Consider the following 25,701-nt stretch of genomic DNA (forward strand, 5'->3'; position numbering starts at 1 on the left):
GTGACAATTTATTATTTCATCACCACTATTGCTATAAAAACAGCATGTTATGTATCAATAATGGCATCTAATTAATTGTTCAGTGTCTGACCTGCTTAAAAGCAATGCACTGCTTTACTACTATTATGATAGCGAAATGCAATGATGTCTAAAACAGGCATTGTAGCAAGGAGAAAACAGAGCATGGCAACCATATAGGAATCCAGTTATTCATTAATTCTTTTGTAATTGATATTACCATTAGCAGTTAATTTTTTTAAAAAAAATCACTTTATGACAGCATGTTTTCCACCTTGCATACAAAATGACAGCCATTTGAAGAATGACATCGTGATTATTAGCACAGAAGAGAAGCATTCTGCTATTCACATGGCAAACCTTTGTACTCTCTATACAGCAGAATTAACACTAGGAACATATCTGAGGTGTCAGCAGTTTGTTTTTTAAGGATGTACCAATAATGAGTACTAATCAGTTACAAAATCAGTTTTATTAAGTACAGTTAACATAATTCATTCTGCATATTTGATACTACATACTTTAGGGTCGCTGAGGAATGTTAGGTCCTTAAATATAACCGACATAAATCCCATTTGTGGGCTCTTAACCTCTCGTAGTTTCTTCGCACGTAAGCCTGTTATATGCCTTCCAAAGATGTGACCAGTGTGTGGCGAAATAAACTGTGATAAAAGCTGTACATTTTTGTCGTCAACAGTCACCCCACACAAGACACACTTTTTGGAGGCTCCTTACAGGGATTGTCCATTGACACAGGCATACCTGCCTTACTGGACAACTGTTCACTGTATGAACGACACCCCCCGTCTCCATGATGCAACTGCACCAGAGGAAACAGCGCCCTTCCTTACGCCAGTGAAGAGGCAGTAAACCTACCCTGAGCCCTTGGTGGCCATCGCCAAGGCAGCCAAGTTTTCCACCTTTCAAGCTTCCGCTGCAGAAAACGCTGAGCCAACAATTAACTTTTTAAAACTACATACAAGCTGTTTCAAAATAAACGAAGCATCTTCAATTATTTTGTCAATTAAAGTGAGACAAACAACCTCAATGGCTACTAACAAATAAAACTACGCTTGCACTCCCCCTCAAGTACATTACTTAGAACTGCAGCTGGAAAACAAGTTCTCCTAAAGGATGTGTTGTATGCCATTCTCCACTGCTTCCATTCTTGTTTTATGAAGGTGTTCATCTGAGTTTCCGTGCAAAGATGCTTCAGAAATAACGCACGCTTCTTTATTCTTCACATGTTGCTTTCTTAAAACAGGAATGAATGATTCCAAATCTTCCTGTAAAAAAATTAATATGCTCCTATGCCTGAAGTCTCAAGCTTGGGAATGCTTTTTTTAAGTTGTCAGCAAGGACCTGATCGGCTTCATTCAGCACTTCAAGAAAATTCTCTACCTGTGTAAAATAAAATACAAGGGTCAACAAGTAGAGTCAGGTGGACCACAGGAATTGCCAGGCTATTTAGCATGCATCTTGAATAAGATTAATGAACTCAAATGGATTATTTAAATCAGGTGTGGCTAACCTTCTTTGGCCTGAGGGTTGTTGCATTTACCTACTGGGGGCAACAGTTTTTTGCTTATTTTTAGAGGTCATACATACCGGAGAAGAATACAACGGGAGAAGGTTTTTAAACGCACAGGAACATTTCTGTTCATTTAGATGGCTTTGCTTGAGCCCCTCCAGTATGTTTTCCTAGAAACACCAAAATATTATTAGTTCATATAATATTGTGTGTGTGTGTGTGTGTGTGTGTGTGTAGAATTTTGTTGCTATCCAACTGAATGAACATGCTCATATAGTACTGTATAAAATAATAATAAAATGCTGACAATGCAGTGCAAATGCAAGATGGCAACAAATTAACATGCTCCCATGAAAAGCTCCACATGATGACAATGCACACATGGAGCCCAGGTGATCAAGGGGTTATTTACCATACCCTGGAAAACATTTCAAAATGAACGCTGTAACCCATATAAAAGATGATTGTGTTCATCACTGCACTAGTGATAAAACCAGAGCAGAGACAAAAAGCATGTGAATCTACAGGTTCATATGCCTGTTACCTTAGAAAGTTCCTGAAGCACATTGGACAGTAGTTCACAACAGATGTCCTTCAAGATTTTAAAATGAAAATCCTCCTCAGCTGTTCCCAACTTCTTGGCCTCCTCTGATTTGGGTTTGTTGGAGCTTTCTACAGATCTCTTCCCACATTCATCCATGTTCTGCAAGACTCTAATCAGGCTATCAATCAGAGGCATATCTGACAGGTAAAACAAGAAAAAACTTTATGGATGTATGAACTAGCATTTTTTGTAATCTGCCCTAAGTAACAGAGTAATTAAAGGTTTTGAGATGTGAAAGCTTTGATGAAAAATGGAATGTGTCTCTACATACTTTATTATAATGAAAACAGTGAACATTCCGAGGATTGAAAGAATTATTCCCCAACTAAGGAATATAAGACACTAAAAGGGGAGGGGGTCCAGCCACCGAAGCAAATTTGCCCGTACTGGGGAGTCACACAACTGTGGTCTACACAGACATTTGCCTAGATGAACATATACTTTTTCTCATTCCCCATCACCTGTGACCTATACCACAACTCCAGACTGCCACTGTTTTTTATAAAAACCTTAGCATCCCTAAAGTATTAGCTCTTGTGGTAAGAAAATACACTTGCTTTTCTCCATCTTGATATATTCATGTCTGTGTCCATATATAGTCTGTGAAGCGAAGATGGCTGATAACACAGACAAAGTAGAAGCCAAGACTGTCTTCTGTTCATGAACAACAATTGGTGGATCATCGGGCTGGCAGAGTTCATGACAAAACAGATCATACAGCAAAGTCCAAGTTTCTTTTCCATTACCAGGAGTCTGTACTTCAGAATGGAAAAAAAGAAATATCTCATGCAACTTGAAGAGAACGTCTACCAAAGAATTCTTCAAATTTGTTACAATAAAGTGCAATTGAAGCATCCTACCAATAGCTTGAACGCCTTCATCCACTGTGGTGAGCAGCTGTAGGATATGCATATAAACATCAAACCCTTCTGAACTTTTATCTGTGCTGCAGAAAAGTGTTACAAATTATGTTTAGAACTATTACCACCAAGATATCTGTATGCCTATGTAAAGTGAATTATTTTTTACAATATTTCTACCTCAGTTCTCAGTCAATTACTCTTAGGGCGGCTAAACTCAAGTTGTTCTTGAGTTTTCATTTCCAGTAATAGTTTGAACAAGCTATTTTTGTTCAGGCATGTACACTTGTTCCCTGCTTACATGAACAGACTTTCTCCTTTTCTCCATAAGGAAAAAGCCTACGTGCAGACAGACAGAGGCACAGCCCTCTTATAAATATGAGTACAGTCTTCCTATCGCTTTGGCAGGTAGGTCAAGTGTGGACTTTTTAAAAAATAACATTTTGGGCACCCATGAAATGGTACACGTATACCCAAAAGCCACTATGCATAACACAGACTAAAACATGTGAGATTTGGGTTCAAATCTCCTAATCAATGAGTCTCATTGGGTAACATTGGTCTAGTAGGATAAAATGGGGAGAAGGGAAACTATGTATGCTGCCAAGTGTGGGATAAAAATATAAATAAGTAGCTCCAATATCACATGCATTCAGATATGGGCATATACATACCCGATTTGTTTTACAGCTTCAAGCAGGCAAGGTACAATTTTGAAATTTGGAAGCTCATCTGGAGAATCATCCGCAGGCTGCTCCACTGACTGACAAGAACCTTTCTTAATCCAGTTTAACATTAATTCTTCATCCAAATCAAACAACTTGTCGACCACCTCACCTATTTTCACTAGCAACTCCACTGTAACAAAAATCAAGGCTCATTTATACATTGATGAACTAATTAAATAAAATTTAATCTTGCTCACTTCTTAGAAAACAACACAAAGAAAACAGTTTCAATTGATTTTTTTTTTTTTTTTTTTGGGTCTGGCTTCTTTTGGTGATATCTGTTATTGTGACTTACTTTTAGTATAAGCTCCTTGAGATCTTATTTATTAGTTCAAACATTTCTATACAGCCCCCCACAACTGTCTCAATAGTTGTAAAGTACATACCTATAACCACTTCCACTTGTGCAAAAAAGCACCCAGAACAACACAAAGGGGTAGGGTTGGGTCGTTCTGTCTGGAAAACCTGCAATGCTTGAGTGGAACGGAACTTTTGTCATAGCCCAACATGGAATTCCACCCAAAGGCTGTATTCAAAGTAGCACAAAGATAGTTTCATCCACATAAGTACTGCAGCTTGCCAGACAGAATTGGGTTCCCTTTTACTATCATGAGCGGGAAGGAGACAGCTGTGCTGGTTAGGATTACAATGCATTCAGAAGAATTCACCAAAGAGTTAAATAGTTATTGATATACCTCAGTTAAAATGCCTGGAACATTTTTCTTAAGAAATATAAAAACATTCAATTGATAAAAGAGTTATTTGAAACATGCTAGCCTTTTCATAAGGAAACAAAAAGTGGCCTGACAGGAGCAATATTCAGATTAATTTATAACATACCATTTGTTGAACTAGACATGATGAAACATACACAGTCATACACTGATGGACTTTGTCGAATTCTTTCCACCCAAATATTGGCTACCTCAGAGTGGCAGAGGCAAGTTAGCAACAACCTAAAGGGGAAAAATTACACTTAATCACACTTAAAAAAGAAAGCCAATATTTGGGATGCAACCTTGGAAGTAAGTCCACTTGAAGTCAATGGCACTTGCTTCTCAATAATACGATTGTACCATTAATTTTAACTCCATATGTGTAAATGAGTTACAATAAAAATGAGAATCTGGGATACTGGTATCAGTTCAAATGTGATTTTAGGTAGAAAAGAATTTGGAAGCCTGAAAGTAAGGCCTATTGTATTCAGTAGCACTTGCTTCCAAGTAAGTATATGTAGGATTGAAGCCTTTATTCATGAAATTAAGCACAACTGCTAATATTTTATTTACATGCACTACAACTCAATACTTAGGGGTAGCTTATGCTATTTTAGTTACTGACAAAATAGCTTACCTGCTTGTTTCGAGGAGAGTAGGGGAATCGGAATCACATAAACGCTGCAGCACCATCTGTCTGAAAAAATGACAACAGATTGAAAATGAGGAGACAGCGAGGATTAATTTCCCATACATTTTTCTGAAATTTTGTCCAGACGTACGCCACCACATGCCACCATCTCCTAAATATACATCTCTAATATTTATAGCTGCAAGAATAAAGAACAAGTAAGCTGGGAGGAATTTCTTTATCCAAGTATAAGATGAAGTGAGACACATACAGTGGTACCTCAGGTTAAGTACTTAATTCGTTTTGGAGGTCCATTCTTAACCTGAAACTGTTCTTAACCTGAAGCACCACTTTAGCTAATGGGGCCTCCTGCTGCTGCCGCGCCGCCGGAGAAGCTACGGAGAAGCTGCTGAAAAACCTCTATTGGAAAAGGACTGTGCATGGTACAATCTGAATTGTACAATTTTTATGCTCTTTTCCACACTCCCCCCGTTCTCCTTCAAACTGTTACATTTCAGACATTCTTTCAGACAATTCTTTCTCCATTCTTTCAGTATCTCCAAGCTCTCCCTCACCATCCTTCTGCCCTCCCCATACAAATGCATAGAAAACCAGGTCTCAGTCTATCAGTTCCTTTTCTTACATTTACTCCATAACTCTTATGCTTTGGCTCTGATTCCTGCCATATCAATGACATTCCTCTCACTAAAACTTCTTCTGTAGTGAAGTCAAAAACTTACAGAGTCATCTGACTCCTACTTGCCCTTATTACCAGTCACCCTCTTGTCCAGTCTTACAAATGTTAATATCTTGAATCTGTTTTCCCCCACTCTATAAAGAGCATGTCTAGTACATGTGCCTGTCTAGTACTTTAACAACAATTAAGAGTTGAAACATTTACAGTTTCAAAAACACTGAGAAACCAAGAACAAAGCATACTACTTACCCAAGGTTCTCATGTTTACTAATGGACAGGCATATGTCTTGGCAACAGGCCATATTGCCCAGTATTCCCACACAGATTTCCTGAAATGCCAATATAGTGGGGTTAAGCACATAAAGTAGAGCTTGCCTACAGTAAGCATAAAGTATTTAAGGAGAAAAAGAATGGAGGAAAAGATTGTAGCAGAGAGAAAAATAGTTTCAAGGAATAGGACATGTGTGCTTTTGACCCTTGCTTGGTCTTCAGCAGCCATACAGGCTCAGAGCAGAGCAACATTTAGCCATGTCTTCTTCTTTGGCAGTGGCTAGATTCAGGTGCTCCAAGATATTTTGGAAGAACACGAACCAATTAAGTATTCCCAAATAAGAATAAAGTTATTTGCACAGTAACACTGTGTGTTACTTGGTGTGTGTGAGAGAGAAATGTATACTGTCAGGGCCAGAACACAGCAGATCAATGGAAGTTCTGCTTTTGTGAGCCAGCCTCTTTGTCATCAGCAAGCTCCCAAATCCATCTGCACCTCATCTTCCTATTTCCTTCCTCCTGGAGGCAAGAAGCTGCACTGCATCATCAACTCCCAGAGGCCAAAAGAAACTGCCTCCACACACCAGCATTTATAATAATATTGTGCAGAACTGTGACTAAGAACAAAACCTGCTGGAAATTGAGAAATAGGCCTTGATTCTATATTGGCTTGTCTACTGGTAGAGCTGAATACCAATTCTTTTCTATTTTGCCTTTCATCTACACCTGCCTACATAAGGCATATGGATCGCATCAAAAAAGCACAATACATTATTAATAAACAGGGTACAGAGTCAAAAGATGACTTACAGTAAGCCGAGGACTCTTGGACTTGGCAAAGACACCCAAAAATATATCAGGGGCATTAAACTCTTGTAGAAATAAAGCAACATCCTGAAAACAAGAATGGTTATGTGTCAGCGGACGATTATATGAGAAATGAAATTCAGTTCACTTTGAAAAGTAAGGCAGTCTTTCATTCAGATTCAGATGACCATTACACATACCCAACTATAAGTAGCTATCTTGTCAGTTCTTATTTATCCAGTGCATTAAAACTTGTCATTTTAGTCCCTCCTACACCAAAGTTAATGATTATCTATAATGATATATCCATTAATAGAAAAATATCCAATTGCTTCTTAAATTAATACAAGATATTAAGAAATTGGTAAGAAAGCCAATAAGGTCCTATGTATTTTGCTGAGCTGGCCCAGATTATTCCCACAATTCCTAAGAACTCTGTGATGGACAGCAGTGTTTCCACACACAAGAAACTCTCATGATACGCAACTTGACCAGCTACAGTAAATTGATATTTCAGAAGGTACTCACCATTCATCTCATATTTTTTAAAAAAAATAGGGCAGGAAAAAAACTTCCAAGACTATATACAATGAGTGAATATCCAGTATTAGTCACACTCAAAATAGGTCTACAGATTTTAATGGGCCTACTCTGAGCTTGACTAACACTGGATTTTGCCCAAAGAGAGTGCTAACAGATAGCACAAAACAACACAGTCCTGCAACTTACACATTTTATAAGCTCTGTTCCTAGCCAACAATAGCTATGCATGATTCTTCTTTGACAAGCTTACTGGACACTAAAATATCTAAGGAACAGAAACCAGACGTCTCCCAGATAATTGCAAACCTTTACAGAATATACTTATTTTATTAATTTATAGATATCTTACTCTAAAAAAATTGAAGTTGTTTACAATAAGGCTAACCTTAAACATAGAATAAAACAAAATACATATCTGCAAATATCTACAGATAACAACCACTAAAAATATCCAAATCACTAAAAACATACCTTATCCATTGACATGTCCCATACTTTGCAAATGTCATTTTCCAGTTCTTCATCTAGCTCCAATTGTTCTTCAACATTGTTCAACTCAGATTCATCTTCCTTAGAGCTAACAACCTTCCAAAGAAAAGAACATACTGACACCAAAGTAGCACAATAAGCCATTGGTCTGCTGAAACACACATTGGTCTGCACTGCACAACTTTTCTCCTGTTTGACCCATAAGGAGCAACTTCTACCCAAATATGAAGTATTACCTCAATACACTACTGTTTCAGTGGCCTGAGTGTGAGCAATAAGTTTATCACTAGAAATCAGAAATTATGTTATTCATTATAGCACAAATAAAGCATAACTCCAACAAGATTTTAATTTAATTTCACTTTGCATTTGCACCAGCATGGCAAATTTTAAATTATCACCTGCCCACCTCAGTCCACCCATCTTTACTCAAAGACAAGTCTCACTGATGTCAACATGACTTGATTCCAAGCAAATACAAATAGGACTGCAGCCTTAGAATACACATTTCACAGTTCCAATTGAAATAAGCAACCACTGGTTGGAATGGACCTTGAATATCATCCAGTTCAATTCCCTGCAGATGCAAGAGATCAAGCATTTACTTAGACAGGGCTTCTTCCCATCTATTTTTACCTGCTGTTTTATACATTATATGTTTTATAGACCACATATTTTTCACATATATACACATTCATTTTAAAAGCTTCTAAAACTAGACATTGTACAATTCAAACATATTGTTTGCTGCCCTCACATCCAGTTTGGCCATGAGGGGTTTCATGTGTATGCAGCATACCTCAATAAGTTTTGTAAGGACGCTGAAAAACCAGTGTTTGCTGTAAACTGTATTTCTAATAGAATCCCCAGGAACGACATCCTCCTCCTCGTCATTGCTGGAAGGTGGTGATGGATTCCTGTCCATATTTGAGTAACACAATCCAACTGCCAGATCAAAAGATTTCTAGAAGTGAGCATAAACAACAGCAAAATATTTTAAAACCACAAAGGCTCATCCCAGCACTTATTATTCCTTAACAGCTGTCCACAGATGAGACCAATATGTTTTATATCCAAAAGATACATGCATATGTGCCTCCTTTCATCCAAAAACAAAGCCTTGCAATCGCTTCCTCTCAATTAAAGCCTTAAAAAATGTTTTGTTAATGTGCACGGCAATCACACTGTGGGTTTTTAAAAATTAAGTACAGTGGTACCTCAGGCTAAGTACTTAATTCGTTCCAGAGGTCCGTTCTTAACCTGAAACTGTTCTTAACCTGAAGCACCACTTTAGCTAATGGGGCCTACCACTGCTGCTGCGCCGCTGGAGCACGATTTCTGTTCTCATCCTGAAGCAAAGTTCTTAACCCGAGGTACTATTTCTGGGTTAGCAGAGTCTGTAACCTGAAGCGTATGTAACCTGAAGCATATGTAACCCGAGGTACCACTGTACTGGGCACATGAAGTGGGGAGGTGGTCCTTTGGAACCTAGAAAGCCCTTCAATTAAAAAAGAAACAAGGTCAATTCAAATGCTGACACACCTGCTGACAAACCTACTGCATTTACTCAAATCTAATGCTCATCTTTTTTGGCCAAATTATGCTGCAAAAATTAAGGTGTGCATTAGATTCAATGGCACATTTACTGTACATTTGCCAGGAAATACTTTTTTGGGTTTCAAGGTTCTGAAAACTGAGGTGCCCATTAGATTCGATGGCACATTAGACTCGAGTAAATATGGTACATCTTGTGGGATGTGGTGCTGGGCCTCCCACCAGCACACTCTTTCCCACAGGACTTAATATGAAAAGCACACAAAACACGGACACAGAAGACATGTATTCAACAGCTCTTTGAATGAAAGGCAGTGTACCTAAACCAGGCACAGGCAAACTTGGCCCGCCAGATGTTTTGGGACTACAACTCCCATCATCCCTAGCTAACAGGACCAGCGGTCAGGGATGACGGGAGCTGTGGTCCAAAAACATCTGGAGGGCTGGGTTTGCCTATGCCTGACCTAAACCCTGCGTTTTACAGAAGTTTGCTCCGTTTTTAACTTTTAAATCTGGTTTTTACTGTGGAGTTTTATGTATTTCTGTTGCAAACCGCTTTGCTACTTTTTCATGAAACAGCAGCATATAAATACTGTATTTGTAAATAAATGACGGTCCTGATCTGCCCCATTGGATCTGAAGCTCGCAACATCTATAATCTTTTGAGAGGACTACCTAGAAATTAAATAACATTTCCAAACAATCCCTTGGATAGGGCATCTCAAGGTGCAAGTAAAAAAGAAGAGAGAAGAACAAGAGGGCACCACTATGATGATGAGCGTCAGCTCTAACCATTAAACCAGGCGGCTCCAAGGGCTGGCGCCCACCCTGAGCCTTATTCATCCTTCTCTCTCCCTCAAAGCGCGAGGAAAACTATTTAAACCCAAGCAATCAAGATGAGAGCTTTCTCTCTTTTTAAATCACCTCACGTGCTTCCTCGCCTGAGCCCTAACACTGAAAACACGTTCCGGGGATCAGATTAAGCCATGGCAAGACCCCCCCCCCCCCCGCTAGACCGAAAACCAGGACAGGATCCGCCCCCTCAGCAATGATTCCCACAGGAGCCGCGATATATCCCGAGCGGCGACAGGAGGAACCTTGGCTCGCCGCCGCCGCCGCGTCTTCTGCTTCAGCCCCGACAAGTTCAAGCGGCCCCGTGGGAGACGCGCGGCCCCCGCCGCCACCGTTGCTTACAGGCCTCCCCGTCCTTTCCCGCCTTCTCTCTCTCTCGGCCAATGAAGCAGCTCCAAGGATGGGAGAAGGAGGAGGACGGCGGCGGCAAACCTTCGTAGGCCCTCGGAAACTGAGGCGGCTTCCGCCAGGTCCTGGAGGCGCCCCAGGCCTTGCCTCGGCCTCCGCCCGGAATGGAGAGCAGCCACAGGGCCTCGCCCTCACGAAGCCGCCGTGCAAACTCACGAAGCGAAGCGCCCCCGGGCGGCGGCCTCTCGAAACGCCCGGCAACGGGTGGCCTCGGCGTCCCTTTTTAATAACAAAATTTCCCTTTTCCCGCAAAGGCTTTTTTTTTTTTTAATACACCGAATGACGGCGCGAATGGAACTGTCGGGTCGAGAAAGGAGTTTCCTGGTTGGTTCTCCGCCTTTTATCAAAAGCAGACTTTCCAAGAAATGAAAAAATCTCCCACAAAATTCGACTGAAACCTTCTCAAAGATCCAACATGACTAGGAAATCCTAAAATGAGGATTTGAAGAGCCGGGTCTCTTTTTTCAGTTGCTGCTGTTGTCAAAAGTGGGTGGAAATGAAAGGGTGCCTGGAAGACAATCAGTGCGCTTTTTACCTATAAGCTAAACAAGCTATAGCTTAGGGCCCCACTCTCTTGCCCCCCCCCCCCAAATTCACTATTAATATACAGTGGTACCTCTGGATGCAAACGGGATCCGTTCCGGAGCCCCGTTCGCATCCAGAAGCAAACGCAACCCGCGTCCAGTCGTTGTGATTCGCCGCTTCCGCGCATGCACGAGATGTCATTTTTACCGTCTGTGCATGTGGCGAAACCCGGAAGTAATGTACTCCTTTACTGCCGCAGCGCGCAACCCGAAAATACTTATCCCGAAGCTACTTCAACCCGAGGTATGACTACTTAATTTTATTTCAGTTCAACAATTACTTTGATAAAATACATATTTTGTTATGTGCAAATGGCTTTAGATACCTGTTAGGTCCATAAATGACCATATAGCATATATTCAACACAAAAAACAGCAACAATTTGTTGACATAGGGCAGCTGGACATATAAAAGGCCCCATTACCTTCAGTAGCTTAGGTCCTCATCAGACCTAAATCTGGCCCTGAAGACAATGCACAACTGGCTCAAGCCAAGAGTGGACGGCTCTGGGAAATGACTGCCCAATTCATGCCATCTGGGCAAGGGGGTCCTTTCTACAAGGAGCTGGTTTATTGCAGGGAAAGGAAGGATCTTCCACAAACTTTCCCCCAGGAAATAGGTTGTATTCAAACTTTAGGGGGGGGGGGGACACTGGTAACTTTGTTTCAGTGTCATGGAGAAATAACTTCAGACATATTTCCCTTTTGTATTCAGCAGTATTGTCTCCTGCCATCATACAGAAACTGAAAATATTATACATAGGTGAAAGAAAAAAAATGTATGCTACTCCATCTTTATTTTGATTCCTCAAAAATCTATTTTGTTTAAACAATGGAGGTTCAATAGCTAGCCTAGGGCTATTTTATAAAGTTACATTATTAGAATGGCACAAACGTTGGCCCTAGGGTAATTTTCTACATGTCACTGAAAGAAGGGTTTTCAAAACAACTGTGGTTCAAGATTTCAAGAGCTGATGCTTTGCTATGTTCTTAGGTGCAAGCACTTCTGTAGTAAAAGCAGTAAGAAGGAAAGTCTGGCAGCGAACGTGGCTCTCTTCTCTTTTGTGGAGATGAGACCCTAAATTGCAATGATTTCAGTTTCATAAATCCCTAGATTTAAATTCAAACCTAGCACAGAGAAAGCTGACCATTCACTCCTACTCAACAGGATGACCTGTCACATGGAAGCAAAAAAAATTCAACATAGTACTCATGAGAATTATAAAATAAACTGATTGTATATCCTTTATTTTCCAGCATGTAAACTAATATTTTATGGCCAATCAACTTTTTACATCCCCAATGTTACTGAAAAATGAGCAAAACGTTGAGTAAGATATATTAATTTTTATTAAAATCTGGATTAACAAAAACATGAACAAGGCACAAACAAAGCTGTTTGGTTACAAGCAATGTTTTAAAGCTGTTTAAACATGAACAGTGACTAAAAAATAAAGTATGCTTGCAAGTAAATTATTTTTAAAAATACAAATTGTTAAGCTGTAACAAAATGCAAAACAATGTTTCATAAACTTTTAGTTGTTCCACATCACATTCTCTTAAAAAAAAACTGTGTGAAAAGTACCATTTCATGATTTTGTGCTTCTTTTTAATAAAAAAAATCCAAAAACCAACCAAGTGATATCCAACCAAGTTATAATCAGAATGGACTTGTCAAAATCAATGGACTTAAGTCTACTCTGAGCACAATTAGCACACTGGCTATCCCCCCACCCCCAATGTGAGGTAGTAAACATCCATTTAAAAATAAGGCCCAGATTCAAAGTGCTGGAGGGTGAACTCTACACACAGCTGGGCTTCTGGAAGTAGCCTCCACAGCACTAATGAAACCTGCCAAAAAATTCAGGGGAACAGCACAGGTCTAAGAAGATACTGTGGAGAATCAAGCTTTTGCACATGGCCAACAAGACTCTTTGAGCTGTGTCCTAAAAATATATATAAGGCCCTCAAGCATGTAAGTTAAGAAAGAAGAACTCAGTAGTATTAAATTACGTGTAAGTCCTTACAAGCTGTACAGTAAACCTGAGTATACAAGCTGATGCAATTGTGACATTTCGGTTTTCAGCTGAAGGACTATAATAATATTACACAATTCTGTAACCTTTCTCTAGCCCTGATTTCCAAGCTTCAATAAATCACTAGTAATGTATGAAAACTGCATAGTTCTAACATATTTAATACAAGAACAATGGGTAACATTCAATGAAGTCATACTCGGTGTCTCACTTGAGTATGACTAATGTTAGATATCACCCAATATCTAATAGGCACAATTTACATGGACTTTGAGTCAAACCACCTCAGTGCATTAGAAAAAAAGCACTATTTTACGTGCATGGTGTGGGAAAGTTGCCGATTCCACCATCACCACCCCCAACAAATTACTGCAGTGCTTTCCATTCCCCCAAAAGGCCAATCTAGAGGATCCCCCCCAACTTTCCGCAGATCTTTTTTCAAAAGATGTGGGGAGCTACTGCCAGATGGAGAAGCAAGTAGGCCCCCTTTGCACCAGGAGAAATAACTGCAAACTGCTTTGGATCCAAGCCTTCTCAAAAATGAAGCATCCAATATTAAATAATCTTAACATACAAATGGAAACCAAATTACTTGCATATATCTTGATCAAATATCCAATGGTAGTATTAACAGAAATGTTGAGCGCATTTTCTTATACATCATTTCTGAAAACAGTCAAGCATTACAAAACACAACAACCCAACACCTAGATTTAGAAGGAAAAGTATATTATTATACCGATTTGATGAACAGGATCCTGTGCGTGCATACTTGGGCATAAGCTGTATTGAACAGTGGGAACTGTTTCCAAGCATGCATGCACAGGATGCATTGTGCAAGGATGTAAACAAAAAAACAGTGCAAAATATTTTCTTTAGGATGTGTGCAATGAGAGAGCACTATGCCATAGTATACAGGATTATATAAACTCTTAAAACGCCAAAAGATTATGTTAAACACCATTTTTAATATATGCAAGTTCTGCCAGTGTTTACATTTAACTACTGGAATCTCAGTTCTGTTGATTATCACTTCAAATTCGGAATAAAACTTGTAAAATTCCACAGTGCTATAGTTATAAATATTTGGAGATTATATACTTGTTTTAACACCCTTTTACTTCAGCCAATGAATCAAAAGTTATATTAAAAGTGTTTTAACTCAACTCAATTACTATACACTTAGTCCCTAAAATTACATTCATTTATATGCAGCTTTCTGAAAATGGCAATCTGCTAGAAATGTGATGGAAGTTAGTCATTTGAAATTTATATGCTGAATGGGAAGCACTGCTTCCTACATAAAGAATCGTTTTCACATCTAAACTTAATGCTAGTAGCTCAAAGGGGTTACCATGCACAAGCATTCTTGCTGAGCAAGCAGCAGCATTACAATTGTTCGTTAGAAGTATTGGGTAAACATGCATTCAATTACTGAATGACGGAAATCCAGTAGAAAAAGGAGCTTCGTTATCACTTTTTCTGCAAATCTGACTAAATGCATCTTCACTTTGACAGGAAAGCATTGCTGGAAAAATGGCACAGCACAAGAGGAACATGCTTCTTACTACTATCATTTTCCGTCATTTGTTTGCTATGCTTGTTGAGACCACAAAAATCGGTCACATCTTTCCAACATGGACTGAATCAGGGCTCTGCAACAAAAGTGAACACATAAGAGAAAAGAGATATTATAAAGAAATTGGGGACTAACTTTACACAGCAAATTTCATCAAGTTTATTAACTCATAAATGTAACTTTACGCTTGTCTGCCCTGCAGGTTGCTACTACCACAACTTCTGGTTGTTTAAAGAGACGCGAACCCGGTTCCCCAGATTATGAGACTACCGCTCTTAACCACTACACCACACTGGCTCTATTATTCTGACTGTTCATTTCATTTATACAGAAGTGGGCCATCCCATGCCAGTATAGGCTATTCTATGAATTTTGTGAAAGAGAATTTCTAACCATCCTTGCTTCTGGTTTCAGTAAACTATAGCTTGTACCACATCTGGATGCAATGCTATAGTTTGCCATTAACTGAAGTATGAAGGTTCCAATCTTGGCACATGGAGTGTGTGCAAGCCTGAAGGCTTATAGCTACTTGAACATGCAACACTTAATCATGACACAGTATTACCTTTTGACACAACCAATTTTAGACCATTATCAGAAGACTTACCTTTGTCTTTTTTCAGCAATTCTTAGTATCTCACAGACCTTGGCAAATCTTTCAGATAATTCAACCATCAGGCCGCATTCCTGCAACAGCTGCAAGGCACGATCGGGACCAACTACTCTGGCCAACAGCAGAGCCACATTTTCAACTGTTACACTATTTGGCCAATTCGGATCACCATTACTAACAGCACCGCCATTTTGCATAGCTGGATGAGGAACACTACTGCAATGACTCTTCACAAGGCAAAGAAGGAATTTCCATTCTTCCATTGTTTCTGGAATTGCCCCTAAATGCAAAAGGAAATGATTTAGAGATCCAAACCAGATTGCTTTGTAGGACTCGATGGTGTGAGTTAAATTAAGCAGGCCAGCCCAGGCCAATCTTAGGTCCCTAGATGATGTTGGCCTGCAACTCCCATAATCCTTGACCACTGGGCCTGGGGATGATGTAAATTGTAACCCCAAAATACTAGAGGACCCATGGTTGGGGTGGGGTGGGGAGATTAATGGACAGAATAATAGAGTAGATAGCAGGTGACACTGAGAGCATGTACGCAAGAGACAGGAAGAAGGATGGAAGTTTCCAATGATGGACACTTAACTGCATTTGCTGCAGGATAGAATGGCACATTAAATTGTCACAGCAACACTATCTCCATTATACTGGAATACAAAACACAAATTCAAGAGAGAGTCTGATTAAATTTAAATAAGCAAAAATAATAAATAAAAGGTTTTTCAAAATTCACAAGTTGCCAATGTAGAAGAGGGCAAAACAATGTAGCAGAAATGCCACATTTTATTGTGTGCACAATACTGGTGTTCTGCAGTACATTTAGGTGTAATTGCAGTGAAAAAAAGGATGCATGGTAACAATGTGGTTTATTTTTTATTTTTTTCCTGCCAGAAATGCACTTGGGGTGATTACTTCCATAACTTGTTTTTGTTCTTGTTGTTAAACTGTTTTATATGGACTTCGATTTAAAAAATTGATAAATAAAAATATGTCAAAACTAGTCAGTACAAGTAGAGAATATGGAATTCCACTCAAGAATCAAATTAAGTTTTACAAACCATGTTCTCTATCCAACAAGTTCATATCATCCAAACAAACAATATGGGTAAGGGCTTCAGGTCTTCTATCCAGCTCCAAACAGAGAGAAAGATATCCAGGCCAGAAGCTGTAACAATATTACGGAGAGTTTCACAAACCAAAAGTAAATACTTATTATGAGTAATTATAATCTGACTGACGCTTCAATATACCACAACCTTCACTGAGAAGATGCGCTTCCTTTTGTCTCCTCTCACTGAACAAAGAGTTACTAGTTTAGATCACAGCATAATATGCAGTATTATATTGTCATTTTTGATGCTCCAACAGCATACGTCTAAATCCATATTCCATGCCTATCTTCAGGAGAATAATGACCCACTACACACCTCTCAGTATCTATTAATAGCAACAGCACCAATTCCCCCTTAACACAGAACACATACACCTCCAAGTTAACCAATATCTTAAATAAAAAAAGTTATGAAATCAAATCCAGCTGGGAGGCCCTCTTCAATTAAAATAAATAAATCTAGTTAGTTGGTTTCTGGGAGCATAACAAATCTTGACTTAGCAAGACAGCAGAGCTCACATCCAAATTCACTTCTGCCTGGTCCTTTTTGCTGCCGCATCAAGCCAAGTCAACATTTGGCTTAGTGTGTCATCTGATCTGAACAGGGGTTTGTGGTTAATCTCTCTCTTCACTAACCATGAGTTGCAACCAAGAGCCCTGGGGTCAAATGAAATGAAGGGAACCTAAATTCACAGCTGAGAACCCAAATCCAACAGATTTATATGGAACTTGGAAGTACATTAACATTTTCAGAATTCTGTACTTCTTGGGTAAAATTTATTCATTCCACAAAGTTGTCAGCTACTTAACCTCTAGCTGGGGTTTATAAAGAATTTTGACAAAGGCAAAACGCTGCTGCAGACTGTATATTCTCAGTACCATTTCTCAGTTGTTCTCTTATTCAGCAGAAAACAGAATGCAAGACTTTCGTGTTACTACACCACCCCCAACAGGCCCATGTACGCAATTCTAGAAATGGATATTTATGCTGTGGAGTGGGGAAGAGAGAAGAGGCAGGTAAGCTTTAACTCAGGGATGGGGAATCTGGGGCCCCCAGAGGCTGACCACTGGAAGGGCCACAGGTTCCCCAGCCCCGTTTTAACTGAATCGCAGTTGCAGCTTCATTATTTATTACTGCTGCTCAGTGCTATGGCAGGCTTTGGAAGGAGAGGTAGGCAGGCAGGCAGCAAACTTGAAAGCAAAGAAGCACATTAAATATGTACTCCAGCCAGAAAGCCACTGGCTGTGAACACACACAAAGAGTGTGATTGAGCAAGTGCATAACACATACTCTGGATAACTAAAGCTGAACAGACTAGACTATTACTTAATGAAGTGAAACCAAGGGAGAGAAACATGCCCTCTTAGGTAACAAAGTTTCAAAGACATTAATTTTACCAAGGACTTCTACATTACCCATAGCTTTTGCAAATGTCAGACATCTTCTCTTTCATTACAGTGTCAGCTGGGAGTTTAAGCAATAGTAAGATCAGTTGGTTATAGCCCCAAGTAAATAAATGTGAACGTGGCCTGAAAGTATTAAAGCAAAAGCAAAAAAAAAAAAGTTAGGGAAATTACATAAGACTTTTTAAAAAATGATAGATAACACAAGTTTGTTTCAATTTGAATCAAAACACTGCCAATATTAAGGGGAGATTCATGCATGCTGCTTTAAATTAAGGAGGGGAACATGAGGTTGGACTACTCCCAACAAATTCCCCACTGTTAAATATACAGTCGTACCTTGGAAGTTGAACAGAATCCATTCCGGAAGTCCGCTCGACTTCCAAAACGTTCGGAAACCAAAGTGCGGCTTCTGATTGGCTGCAGGAGCTTCCTGCAGCCAATCAGAAGCCGTGGAAGCCCCGTCAGACGTTCAGCTTCCAAAAGAACATTCGAAAACCGGAACACTTGCTTTCGGCTTTCGATCGTTCAGGAGCCAATTTGTTTGGGAGCCAAGGCGTTCGAGATCCAAGGTATGACTGTACCTTTTAAGTAGAGATCTTTACCAATCTTCATTTGTACTGGAATTACGTTTTTTAGCTGTGCGCTTATCACCCTGGGCTTCTCTGGAAGGACAGAACTTAAATTTAATAAACAACTAATAACATAATCCTTGATCACTGGCCATGCTGTCTGGGACTAATACGAGTTGGAGTCCAACAACATATAGAGGGCCAAGGGTTTCCCATCCCTTCCATGTCCTAAGTAAAGATGTATCATATAATAGAATTCCCCACCCCCACACAGAGCAAGGTTATCCAAATCAATTATATATCATGCATTCTGTCTCAGTTCTCTCTCCTGAAGCTAAAAGACTGCTGGGTGATCTTGTGACTGTCCTTGTGACTGTCAAAAGATAATGCCTTTAGGAATGTGAATACAATTATGAAGTGTGGACGAACAGCAAGCTTGAGTCAAACGCTATTCATACCGTGGATTTCCTTGGGCATCCATTGTACTTGCTGTATGTGGGGCATCTTGAGAAACTGCCAAAGATAACCAATCTAATCGTAATGACTCAGGATGAAGAAGAGATCCCAGGAAGGACAGCCTAGAAAGAGATTGTTCTCCGCTAATTATATGTGCATTCTGGCAATAAAAAGGATTTACAACATACAAGCAACTAGGACTAGTTTCACAATATGGCATACTTGAATGTCATTTAAGTAGTGCTGCCTTTTAAAAAGAAATTATCATCCAATTATAAAGAGCCAAAAGAAATGTTTAATGCCTTATTGTATACAACCATACTGTATTAAAAATTTCTCAAATAACCATGTCATAAATTTGATGTATGCAGGGCTTTTTTGCTAAGTTACTACCCACTCAAGATATTATTTCCCTTCTCAGAGACCTAACGTCATTAAGAAGCAACAAATATTTTAGAATCATAAAATTGTGGAATTGGAAGGGACCACAAGGGTCATCTAGTCCAACCTCCCACGATGCAGAAATTAAAGAATCCCTGACATATGGCCACTGTTTAAAATCTTCTAATGAGAGTCCACCTTTCACCGCTACCCTAATTATTACTTCCATGCATCCCATTCCTTAACTTTTGTTCCACAGAGTAAGAGAGTACAATATATACCGTTCATCTTCAGCCCTTGATTTGATTAGACTGTCTAAATATGCCAGGAAATGCTGAGGATTGCTTTTACAAATTTGCTTGATATCTGAAGGCAAAATAGAGGGACAAAACTTGATCAGGGGCCTTAGCGAAGTTTCTCCAAATTTTTCATAAAGCCTGTATGAGAACAAGAGACGACACAAAAGTCACACTTATTTAAGAAAACAATTCTCAGACTTATTATTTACTAGCATGGTATTGATCCACACATTTAAACATAGCTAACACTGCAAATACAGGGCGAAACTTTTAAAAGAGGCCCCATAGAACATGTGTACTCTGTATCCACAGGGCCTCTTTTAAAGGACTCACCCTGTATAACTGCAAGGTTTATCACAATACTAGTGCAGCTTGCCTGAAACTAGATTGTGGAAACAAGGGTCAGTCTTAACATTACGCCAAATGTGGGAAACCTTTGGACCTCTGGCTGTTGCTGAACTACAACTCCCACTATTCCTGGCTGCTGACCACGATTACTGGAATTGATGGGAGTTGTAGTTCAACAACATGGGGGGGGGGGAGGTTCCCCACACCTGCACTGAGCAAAGTGAGCAGATGTTGGGAGCAGCACCATCAGCTCCAGGGCTGTTCCTCAAAAGGCTTCTGACCCTTCCTCTCTGCTGGACACTACAGAGCTATGGCTGCTATAAGACATGTTTTTCCCACCATACTGCCTCAGGTGTTGTGAAGGACAGTCACATCATCAGTGCTGAATTAAGTCAGCTTTTCTACATATAATGGGAAAGGGTAATTACCTTCACCTCAGGTAATGAAATATTATGGGCCAGCCCGAGAAAATGCAAGTATGAAAGCGCCTCCCATTAGTAAAAATGCAAGAAGACTGATCTGAAGAGTGACTACATACGCAAGCCTAGTATTAAAGAAGATGTAGTCAAATTAAGTCAAATGGTGAATACCTTAGGACATGTGCTAGCAACACAGGAGCATCCCAGGGACCCAGATCCACTAGCAATTTCAGTATTCTAAACATATCTCCATTCTCCAGGGCCATAGTGACTGGACTAGTCCGAGTCAGTTCTGAAACCAATAATTTTACATGTAACAACAACTATATTGAAAAGTAACATTAAGAACAGGAAACGTGCTAATTTTCACATAAACATTGAATTGGGGAGGGGGAAAACACTTAAGAGATAAACGGTAACAAGGAAAAAAATCAGTCAATGTAATTCAGGATATATTTTAATTGGATTTTACTTTTATTTTTATGAATGGGAGTTAGATAAAGCTTTCAACTGCATTAATGTTAATTAGGAGTAAACATATAAAAAGCCCACTGTATGATGCCAATGGTCCACCTAGTCCAGCATCCAGCTCTTACAGTGGCCAGCCAGATGCCTGTGGGATTTGAGAACAAGAGCACTCTCCCCTTCTGTGCTTCCAGCAACTAGTTTTCAGAAGCACTACTGCCTCCAACTGTAATTCCAACTGTGGAGGCAGAGCATAGCCATCATGGCTAATTGCCATGGAAAACCCCAGACAGCATGCCCCATATTTCAGCTTGCAAATATTTTCAACAAATTTCGTTTTGAACAAATTCTATATAAAGCTTCGACACAATGACAGACACAAGATCCTCCGACAGTTCAATCTTACATAGATCTGCCTGGAATCAGCCCCAATGAGTTCAATACGACTTACTTCAAGTTAGGTGTGTATAGAACTGCACTGTGAATTCATACAACTTGAGAATCGTAGAACTGTAGGGTGGGAAGGGACCCCAAGGGACATCTAGTCCAACCCCCTGCAATGCAGGGATCTCAGCTAAAGCATCCATGACTGATGGCCATGCTTACCTTTTAATCCTTCCACATAGGTTTCCCAAACTCTAGGATGATTGCTATGACAGGTTATAATACATTGCTTCAGCCTTTCCAGATCCAGAAGAAAAAAGTAGTCTTTTATGAATCTACAAGCCAAGGCATCTGAATCTTCTGGCTGCACACACTGTTCACCATTACTTTGTGAATATTCATATACATTTAACTCAAAACATAATGTTGCCAGCTCTACCAGATCTTTCTGAATATTCTCTGGTATGAAACATGGAGAATGAATCTGAAAAGAATGGTTAAATGTGGTTTCCGACTTCGGATGTTTGCTCAGTATTTTATCAATATGACTGCTACTATTTGGCTTGGTATTTTCTTCCCAGGCATCATCTTGTTCTTTATTTACATCATCATTTTCATAGTTTGTTCTCAAGACAGGCAACTGTTCCATATCTGCACATTCATCATGTTGAGGCATTTCCACATTTTCTTTGAAAACTTGCTGGTCTTCAGGCTGCAAAGGCATCTCATTGTCTATCTTAGATGAGTTCTCATCCAAAACAGCAGATGCCTCGAATCTAAATGTTTTTTCCAGAAATGGAATCCAGTTTAGCAAAACTGCTCTCAAGTACTGTGGCTGTAACAAAACTAGTGGATCCTGAAGTCTGGTTCTGCAAAAAGGAAATATGCAAACTTACAATTTGATTTTATACCCACAAGAGAAAGAAAGCAAATTATACTGCCAACATTGTAGTTCTCGTAAAGAATCTCTTATATGCATTTTTAGGATTGCAACCCACAATTAATACTTTGTGCACAGTTCAGTCCACCTTTCCTACAATACAGCTACATGGAAAATTTGTTCCGCATATGTGCAAAAGCAACACAATGAGTCATTTTGGAGAATGGAAGGTTTGTGTGGACTTTCATAGCCCCATCTTAGCCAGCTTTGATGTTCCAGAGTTAATAACCATGGCTCCTAAACTTCCAGATAAATCCTAAATGTAACAGTAAGCTACTTTTCTAAGAAGTAGTATTACAGTGTATGGAGAAATATTAACATAGCATTACCTCACGCACAGTTTTAATAACAGTCAACTTTCATCTGCGTAGAACAGGCATGGGGAATCTGTAGCTCATAGGCTAAATTAGGCCCAGCAGGTATGTTAATTTAGGCTGTGAGGCTTCCCCTACCCCCAACAATGCCCACCTGCATCACACCCAACATCACATGTGTAGCAGAGAAAGGCATGGCTGCAAAGGAACAATCAGGAGTATTAAGAGTACACTCTGCAAGAAGGACTTTTCAAACTGGGTACTAAGCCCCCTGGGATGGTGATGGTGATTTAGTAAATTTGTTGGTCACTTTATCTTGCCCAAGGCAACCCAAAGAGACTTACAACCAGATTGGCTCTACTCTGGAAATTTCAGCCAAAGCTTCCAAGGGGAACAGATCCATCTTCATTTTCAGCCACCGCATGAATCCAAACCACCCCTGCGAGTGTCCTCCTGATACTTTCTTTTGAAGTTAAGCCACCTGACATCATGGCAGCATCACGAGAATGAGAGGTGGGCAACCATCAAGGATGGGGAAATTAAGGATCAGGAATATACTGGTGTTTGTTTTTCACCTCTTTTTGCTTTTAACTTGTTTTTAACTTTTAAATTATTTGCCTGTTTGGTTTTATGGTTTTTGTATTGTTGTATACTACTGTGATATATCTTTACAATACAGCGGTATATAAATCTTTTTTATAAATAAAAATATAAATTACACAAAATATTCTACTAATGTTTTTAATATATTTCGATCCTGCCCCTGCTCGATAAAGAGCTCAAGGTTCTCTTCTCCCTGCTCTGCATATTGTATCCTCAGAACACTTGATGCCTTACTTACAGGGTCTCCATAGTTGCTGCCCCGAGGTCTTTAAGGGGGTCCTCTTCATGAGGCTGGCTCTGCAGCTCAAGCCTTGAAAGAAAAAGTTAATTTTAATAGCCAGTGGGAGGAATGAAAAACATTTCCCTGTCTTACTCCTAAATTTGTTTCAGTAAAACTCTATACCACCTAGAAGACAGGTCAGTATAAAAGCACCAAAGCCTTTCCGTTTTCTTTTCACTTTGGTGGCTCTGCTCACATATTTTTCAGCACTACAAATACAGAATTATGTTGTCATCATCTAAAAACGATGACCATGTATTCCCAGGCGTGTTTCTGGGCATGGGTTTATTACTATATTTCTGTTACCAAACCCTACCCCAACCACATCTTTCTTCGTAAGCTTGGTATTCCCATGTCACAAAGTCAAATGCATGGCTGGATTCCAGTGCCACTTCCAATAGCCAAAGGTTGCTTTTTGGTAGTATTGCAGTGTGTTACTAGAAATGGGTGATTCAGAAATGCATTTGCATGATGACGAGTTAAAGAGTCAACCAATAATGCAGTTGTTCTTCCTGCCTCATCACCCTGTCGAAAGGAAAAGGTTGCTGCACAGGGTAAAGCAGCTTTTACTCACTCTTCGTCTTCTTCTCCTTCCTCTTGAGGTTGGGCTAGTCTAGCAGTCATTTCTGGAAGCTGTTCTTCATCTTTAACGTCCTGTCTGATTCTATCAGGACTCCCATGAAGAGTACCAATCTTTTCTGTGGTCTTACGTACAAAGCTAGAAACACTGTAAGTTAAGTGTAAACATTGTATGAGCACCAAAAAGGAAAAAACCATAGATTAAGGCAGTCGTGTGGCACCTCAGAATTTATCATAGCAAGAGCTTGCACAGGTCTTCTTCAGATATATAAAGCAGATCAAGAAGATGGATGATATATGTTGCTGCTCTTTGCGTACAAGTCAAAATTATTTTGGTCAGCATAAGCAGAGATTTAGAACATTAAACGATGTTGATCTAGGATTGTTAAAGCAAGCTTAAAGAAAGTATGGCTAAAAGGACTAGTACCCCACATTAGCCGATTGCTGGGATTAAGCTATGGGTTTAGGGAAACGTTGAACCTAAAAAGTGGAAAATTCAAATACAAATCCTTGCTTCTCTGATGCTCTACCCACTTAACACTGTTGATGCAACAGCATTCCTAGATTGAACATAATACCTGAAAGAACACCATTCATTCCAGTTTTATTTGTTTCATGTTTTGGGGCTTTAAAGGTAAAGGTAAAGGGACCCCTGACCCTTAGGTCCAGTCGTGACCGACTCTGGGGTTGCGGCACTCATCTCGCTTTATTGGCCGAGGGAGCCAGCGTAAAGCTTCCGGGTCATGTGGCCAGCATGACTAAGCCACTTCTGGCGAACCAGAGCAGCGCACGGAAACGCCGTTTACCTTCCCGCCGGAGCAGTACCTCTTTATCTACTTGCACTTTGACGTGCTTTCGAACTGCTAGATTGGCAGAAGCAGGGACCCAGCAACGGGAGCTCACCCCGTCGCAGGGATTCGAACCACCGACCTTCTGATCGGCAAGTCCTAGGCTCTGTGGTTTAACCCACGGCACCACCTCCATCCCTTTGGGGCCTTAGGCTATGTCTAAATGAACAAAGGTAAGTGAAATCAGGGAGCTGGTGTAGCCAAGATTAGATGCATTGTTTCTATAATGTTCATACAATTTTTAGCATGTTAGATTGTAGAAATGTTTCTTTTAAATAGAAGAGAGTAACCAACACTATAGCATTTGTTTTCTCCCAAGTATGCAAAAATTGCTGGTGGATACAGATGTTCAATCATTAGAAAATAGGAATAGCAGTAGAGCAACACCTTTATTATGATCACAAAGCAATATCACAAAGCTTTCAAGTGTACAGAATTCTTCATCAGGCTCAGTGTTGACCAATTTTTTGAAAAAAAGGAAGCGGGAGAGAGGAAACATCTGGGCATTACGAAAAACCTCAAAGTCTGCAAAGTCTGCAAATGCCATGCTGAACACACTGTGTTAATCTAACTGGAGGATTGTGCTGGGTGCAAATTATGTTTTAGGTTATACCAAGGACTACCAAAACTATATGGCCATTCCTCCTTTGAAAACTGTAAAGCAAGAAGTTAATTAGATACGAATGGCTGCTGGCTTTTATATTTTCAAAAGGGAAAATATAACAGCCACTATTTCTTTGTTCCATTATCCTTTGTAGCCACTTTCAAC

The 25,701-nt window shown here is 39.8% G+C and overlaps 2 protein-coding genes across 6 annotated transcripts in view; both read right to left on the minus strand.

Moving 5' to 3' along the window:
- Positions 1-521: 521 nt before the first annotated feature.
- SAAL1 (serum amyloid A like 1) lies at positions 522-10,833 on the minus strand. 3 transcript variants are annotated; one of them, XM_080999279.1, is made up of 13 exons: positions 10,546-10,833; positions 8,694-8,839; positions 7,877-7,990; positions 6,866-6,949; positions 6,035-6,114; positions 5,095-5,154; positions 4,582-4,697; positions 3,688-3,871; positions 3,014-3,099; positions 2,711-2,911; positions 2,094-2,290; positions 1,627-1,719; positions 522-1,419 (listed from the first exon to the last, which is right to left on the minus strand). In XM_080999279.1, the coding sequence occupies exons 2-13, from the start codon at positions 8,817-8,819 to the stop codon at positions 1,327-1,329; spliced, it is 1,434 nt and encodes a 477-aa protein (XP_080855405.1). In that variant the 5' UTR covers positions 8,820-8,839; positions 10,546-10,833; the 3' UTR covers positions 522-1,326. The 3 variants fall into 3 exon arrangements, with proteins under 3 accessions (XP_080855405.1, XP_080855403.1, XP_080855404.1); XM_080999277.1 differs by having other exon boundaries at positions 8,694-8,858; positions 10,546-10,832; XM_080999278.1 differs by lacking the exon at positions 10,546-10,833 and adding an exon at positions 10,373-10,392 and having other exon boundaries at positions 8,694-8,858.
- Positions 10,834-12,624: 1,791 nt separating this feature from the next.
- The window catches only part of HPS5 (HPS5 biogenesis of lysosomal organelles complex 2 subunit 2), a 29,211-nt gene continuing 16,134 nt past the window's right edge, over positions 12,625-25,701 (minus strand). For all 3 annotated transcript variants that reach the window (XM_080998584.1, XM_080998585.1, XM_080998583.1), the window contains exons 14-23: positions 24,080-24,232; positions 23,464-23,535; positions 21,591-22,237; positions 20,691-20,811; positions 19,735-19,890; positions 19,075-19,194; positions 18,057-18,170; positions 16,588-16,694; positions 15,515-15,800; positions 12,625-14,983 (exon numbers count right to left, since the gene is read on the minus strand). In XM_080998584.1, the coding sequence (XP_080854710.1) occupies positions 14,923-14,983; positions 15,515-15,800; positions 16,588-16,694; positions 18,057-18,170; positions 19,075-19,194; positions 19,735-19,890; positions 20,691-20,811; positions 21,591-22,237; positions 23,464-23,535; positions 24,080-24,232 (1,837 nt within the window). In that variant the 3' untranslated portion in view covers positions 12,625-14,922. The remainder of the gene's footprint in view (positions 14,984-15,514; positions 15,801-16,587; positions 16,695-18,056; positions 18,171-19,074; positions 19,195-19,734; positions 19,891-20,690; positions 20,812-21,590; positions 22,238-23,463; positions 23,536-24,079; positions 24,233-25,701) is intronic.

Source organism: Podarcis pityusensis, assembly GCF_964106645.2.
Source record: "Podarcis pityusensis genome assembly, chromosome: 1".
NCBI classification, from domain to species: domain Eukaryota; kingdom Metazoa; phylum Chordata; class Lepidosauria; order Squamata; family Lacertidae; genus Podarcis; species Podarcis pityusensis.

What these genes read in the sequence shown, in the direction of transcription:
- SAAL1 (XM_080999279.1), bottom strand. Translation starts at nt 8,819, where the DNA reads ATGGACAGGAATCCATCACCACCTTCCAGCAATGACGAGGAGGAGGAT. An exon ending in GAAGCTGTAAAACAAATCGG is followed by an intron (nt 3,100 to 3,687) that starts GTATGTATATGC and finishes ACTTTTCTGCAG; the next exon opens with CACAGATAAAAGTTCAGAAG. An exon ending in TGCTTCAGGAACTTTCTAAG is followed by an intron (nt 1,720 to 2,093) that starts GTAACAGGCATA and finishes TGGTGTTTCTAG; the next exon opens with GAAAACATACTGGAGGGGCT.